Raw genomic sequence first — 4,913 nt, forward strand, 5'->3', positions numbered from 1 at the left:
CTGTAAAGATCAATAATTAATTTATTATTTTGTAGCTATTCAAATATCGAATAGTTTACTAAAAATGAAAATAAAAAAAGATGCAAGATTGATGTAAGCACTTTCGAAAATTACTCACTATCAGTTAAATATTATTATGTAGATCGGTAAATATGTTATATAATAATCCAAAGTGGGGAGTTACCTCTTCAGTTTATTGAATTTCCCTTTTCATATATCTTTCGTATCCTTCCGTTAAATCATATAAACGGAAATATTACATAAGCCCAATATTTCATAATAGAGACAATTATTGTAAGAAATAAAGTAACATTAATCAACACATGAAATAATCAAGCATATAAATTTTACATTTAATTTAAATAAATGAATTTTAATTGTGAGATCATTTTTCTATTATAATAGAATTAAATAAACATTTCTAATAATAACGTGAATTAAAAAACGTTATTTTTAATCGTTATGATATTAGTTCAGCTTATCATCAATGCAATAAATTAATAAGAATAATATGAACTATTCAACGGCAACATATTTTCATCTAATTATACAATCAATAGATCGTAAGTACCACCAACAAAGTTTTATCAGTTGTTGAAAAAAGTACTTCAATAAAAACTGGAATATAAAACTTTGAATACTGGATTAAACCAGAAATAAGTACTTTAATATTTCTACACAAAGGTTAAGGATTATCAAGGATTTATTTTCCATTGATCGTAAAACAAATGCGATCATTACAATGAGCTAGATATTCAAATCTAATTATCATTATTATATATTATTATTATTATTATTATTATTGCTAATTCTTTGTCCTAAATTCTTGGCATGGTATAAATTTCTTTCATATATAAGAAAATTTTCGTTAAAAATATTTGATAAGAATAATTATATTCATCATCGATTTTGTTTTTCGCGGCTTTTACATTCAGTGATATGAATTTAATGAAGATGACGATAGTCAACAGGTAGTCAAGCTAGTTGCTCGGTTATCATATAAATACTTGCTCTTAAATATTACTGATTGATTTCTACAAAAGAAAATCTAGAAATAAGAACCGGTTTGGTGAACAAGTACTGGAGTGAAAGGTCGTGCAAAAGGAAGAGTACAAAATTAACTATACTTGATAACTCCCCACCATTCTTTATTATTTTCAAGTGATAAATTCACAGAGCCGACTGACTAGTACTTCTCGTTTCTACTTTAAAAGTCAGTTGATTTACACGATCACCGATCGTTTCAAGTGTTTCCTTACGTCTCTTCAGAATGGCTGATAAAAAAGAACGCGTTATCAATTTCGGTGCTGGCCCAGCAAAATTACCAGAAGAGGTATTCCCAAATAAAAATTTAATTTGTTTTTTTTTCTTGACTTTAATTATGTTTTTAAATCTAAATAATTGATCTATATACTATGGATTTTTTATGGTGTAAAGATATCACGTGGTTTTTATGTAAACTCGACATATACGATATATGAAAAAATATTATAAAAATTTGAATTAACCATGTATAAAGACTTCAAAAAGAGAAATTTGTATTTTTTTTTTTAATAATAATAATAATTGAATAATATATTTTACTATGGGATATATAATCCATAATGGATTCAATGATTTCTTAGACACCCTATGTGCAGGTCATAAGAGTTCATTGTACTGTAAATTGTTTCATATATGTGGTAAACTTTGTAGGTATTGAGAGAAGTACAAGCAGAGTTACTTTCGTTCAATGGTACTGGGATAAGTATACTTGAGTTAAGTCATCGTTCGAAAGATTTTGAAAATGTTGTCAACGGCGCGCAAAAAGTTTTGCGAGAATTATTGTAAGTACGAAACAAAATTTTCATTTATCGAAAAATGAATATTAAATCACTTATATGAATGGTATTTGTGATTTTACAGAAAAATCCCGGACAATTATAAAATTTTGTTTATGCAAGGAGGAGGCACAGGATCATTTGCAGCTATTCCTTTAAATTTAATGACCACCGGTACAGCAGATTACATTGTTACAGGTAAATAATATGTAAAAATATTATATAGAAATTTATTATGTCATTCAATTTTTCTTATGAAAGAAATATAATATATGAAATTTAATATTTTTTAGGATCATGGTCAGCCAAGGCAGCGAAAGAAGCAACTAAATATGGAAAAGTTAATTTGGTTTTACCAAAAGTAACAAAATATACAGGAATTCCGAAACCGAGTACATGGCAATTAGATTCGAATGCATCTTATCTTTATTATTGCGCTAATGAGACTATTCACGGTAACTCTTGTAAAACTAAAAAAAGCTAACAATGTTATCTTTTATTTACATAAATGATAATACAATTTTAGGTATCGAATGGGATTACATTCCGGAAACAAACGTACCACTCGTTGCCGATATGTCATCGAACATATTAACGAAATCCTTTGATATTTCGAAAGTATATAACGCAATATATTTTTATCTTGTTTTTTTTTTTTAATAATTGTAATATCATTACATTGTAACATCTGTTGTAGTTTGCATTAATTTTTGCTGGAGCACAAAAGAATATCGGACCAGCTGGCGTTACTTTGGTAATTGTACGAGATGATCTTCTTGGTCATGCTATGCCAGTTTGCCCAACTGTTTTAAATTTTACAGTCATGGCAAATGATAATTCTTTGCACAATACTCCGCCACTTTTCCAGTAAATATAATGACATTTTTGTTTGTAAAATAAGTTGAACAATTCAATTTATTCATCGTTTCATTATGTTTATTTTAGAATATATTTTGTGGATCGAGTATTTAATTGGATAAAAGAGAATGGAGGAGTTAAAAGTATGGAACAAAATGCAATTAAAAAGAGTCAAAAGATATATAATATTATCGACAAATCTAATGGATTTTATAGATGTCCGATCGATGTAGATGCACGTAGTAAAATGAATATTCCATTTAGAATAAAAGACAATGATGAAGAATTAGAAAAGGAATTCCTTTCTGGTGCAGTCGCTCGTGGAATGCTTCAGTTAAAGGGTCACAGGTTAGTACGAAACGTTTAAAAAACTGGTCTCTTAGAGAACTAATGAAAAATGATATCAGAGATCTGAGAAATGATATATAAGTAATATAAAAATTTACTCAAGTGTACAATAAATATGTTGCAGATCTGTTGGTGGTATACGTGTTTCGTTATATAATGCAATTCGAGAAGACGAAGTAGAAGTATTAGCAAAATATATGGAATGGTTTTATGAACAACATAATAAGAAGTAAAAACATCAACCATCTGTGCTATTATGAAATAGCTTGCCAATATTGAATTTATTGATCTGTATTATTTGTAAATACAAGGTGTACCAGTTTTGAAATCAATATCTTTCATAAAATCTCAAAGTTGTAAAAATAATATTTTCTATATTAAGTCAATTTTCATTGAAAATTAGAACTAAGTTATATTTTCGCTATTATGACAATTTTGTAAATTATCTAGTACACATTTGCATTTAATCTCAGTTTCAATTTTTTGTTCTTCAAATATTTTATCTAGTGCAGTTTCCAAGTTAGAGTTAGTCCTACGTATTCTATCTACAACAGCTTTAGCCCACTGTAATATAAATGTACTTAAAAGTTATTCATTTTATAAATTTTTATTTACGAGATAAAGGCTTTATTGGATACGAAATTTACCTTAAAGTATTCCTTTACTCTTTCAGGTGTCCAACCAATTGGAGTACTCTTTTGAAGGTCTCGTAAATTGTATAATTTATCTGCTAGTAATACTAATTTAGCTCTATGACTTCTTTTAGGTGCATTTTCTATTTGCAAACGTTTACGTTCTGCTTTAGGTAGAGTCTTATCATCAGTCACTTCTTGAACAACTTGACTCACTGTATATCCAAATTCTTGTTCGATTTCATCAAAACTAGTATCTGTATCTTCTACAGTATCATGTAAAAGTGCAGCTAAGATTACAACAGGATCGTATACATCACCTTCATGAAGTAAAATGTTTGCAACTCCTAAAATGATAATTTGTTCCACATTTTTTTAAATACGTAAAATATTTTGCATTTATTTTCTAATTTTGTTTATTATGTCAAACCTATGGGATGGTTTATATAAGGTGTTTGTGCTGGATCTTTCCTTTTTTGATTTTTATGTTTTTCTGCAGCAAAGTTAGTACATTTAATAATCAATGATAATAATTTATTATTTGAAAGTCTTGGAACGCAAGAATCACAGGGACCACCTTCCTTAAATGGATCAGCACATATTATTTTGTCAGTAGTACTTTCTTTTATACCAATCACTGGATCTGCCATCGTTGCTAAAAAAACGCTTTTTGTTATGTCAAAACGAGGGTCTTTATATTTGTAAGTCATTATATGCGATTGCATATGTTCTACATTTTCATTTAACGTTTTAAGTTGCAAAAGATAGAGATTATTCATTTTTTTGAATAATATTTTGTATTATTACTGTTTCCAAAAAATTTCTCTTACTTTAAGAGTTATTTATTTTAAATGAACAACATGAATGTTTTCAATTGTTTTTAATAATTGACGTTAATTTAACAAATGAAATTAAATGAAATGCAACGATTAAATATGTGATGATTCATTGAATAATTTAAAAAATCATATTCTGTAATATAATGTATATAAATTTTTGGGGTTAACTATACAAAGGATGCTTCGATAAAAAAAGATGCGCTATGAGATTTTCTGATAGAATCGCAATTTATTAAAACTTTCATTCCGACATATTTTCTTCTATATAAATCTTACTTAATTACCTTTGTATTTACCTAATTTTAAAACTAATTGCACAATCTGTATGACACGTCGTCGATAGTTATGAACCGATTATATTACGTAGTAATATCGATAGGTTGCATTTGACGATCGCCGCGCCACCTACTAGTAAA

The 4,913-nt window shown here is 27.8% G+C and overlaps 2 protein-coding genes across 4 annotated transcripts; one reads left to right on the forward strand and one right to left on the reverse strand.

Annotated features, from left to right (window-relative positions):
- The first annotated feature begins 266 nt into the window (after positions 1 to 266).
- Positions 267 to 3,392, forward strand: LOC107072918 (phosphoserine aminotransferase). Its single transcript, XM_015333239.2, has 8 exons — positions 267 to 1,333; positions 1,696 to 1,826; positions 1,906 to 2,018; positions 2,114 to 2,275; positions 2,347 to 2,438; positions 2,518 to 2,687; positions 2,766 to 3,026; positions 3,151 to 3,392. The coding sequence occupies exons 1-8, from the start codon at positions 1,271 to 1,273 to the stop codon at positions 3,257 to 3,259; spliced, it is 1,101 nt and encodes a 366-aa protein (XP_015188725.1). The 5' UTR covers positions 267 to 1,270; the 3' UTR covers positions 3,260 to 3,392.
- Positions 3,274 to 4,896, reverse strand: Mesh1 (Metazoan SpoT homolog-1). 3 transcript variants are annotated; one of them, XM_015333243.2, is made up of 4 exons: positions 4,782 to 4,896; positions 4,089 to 4,313; positions 3,674 to 4,005; positions 3,274 to 3,590 (listed from the first exon to the last, which is right to left on the reverse strand). In XM_015333243.2, exons 2-4 carry the CDS (start codon positions 4,306 to 4,308, stop codon positions 3,432 to 3,434), a joined length of 711 nt encoding a protein of 236 aa, XP_015188729.2. In that variant the 5' UTR covers positions 4,309 to 4,313; positions 4,782 to 4,896; the 3' UTR covers positions 3,274 to 3,431. The 3 variants fall into 3 exon arrangements, with proteins under 3 accessions (XP_015188729.2, XP_015188730.2, XP_015188727.2); XM_015333244.2 differs by having other exon boundaries at positions 4,794 to 4,893; XM_015333241.2 differs by lacking the exon at positions 4,782 to 4,896 and having other exon boundaries at positions 4,089 to 4,775.
- Between the last annotated feature and the right edge of the window lie 17 nt (positions 4,897 to 4,913).

Source organism: Polistes dominula, unplaced genomic scaffold (assembly GCF_049000335.1).
Source record: "Polistes dominula isolate Pdom_NZ unplaced genomic scaffold, Pdom_raw_medaka contig_77, whole genome shotgun sequence".
Taxonomy (NCBI): domain Eukaryota; kingdom Metazoa; phylum Arthropoda; class Insecta; order Hymenoptera; family Vespidae; genus Polistes; species Polistes dominula.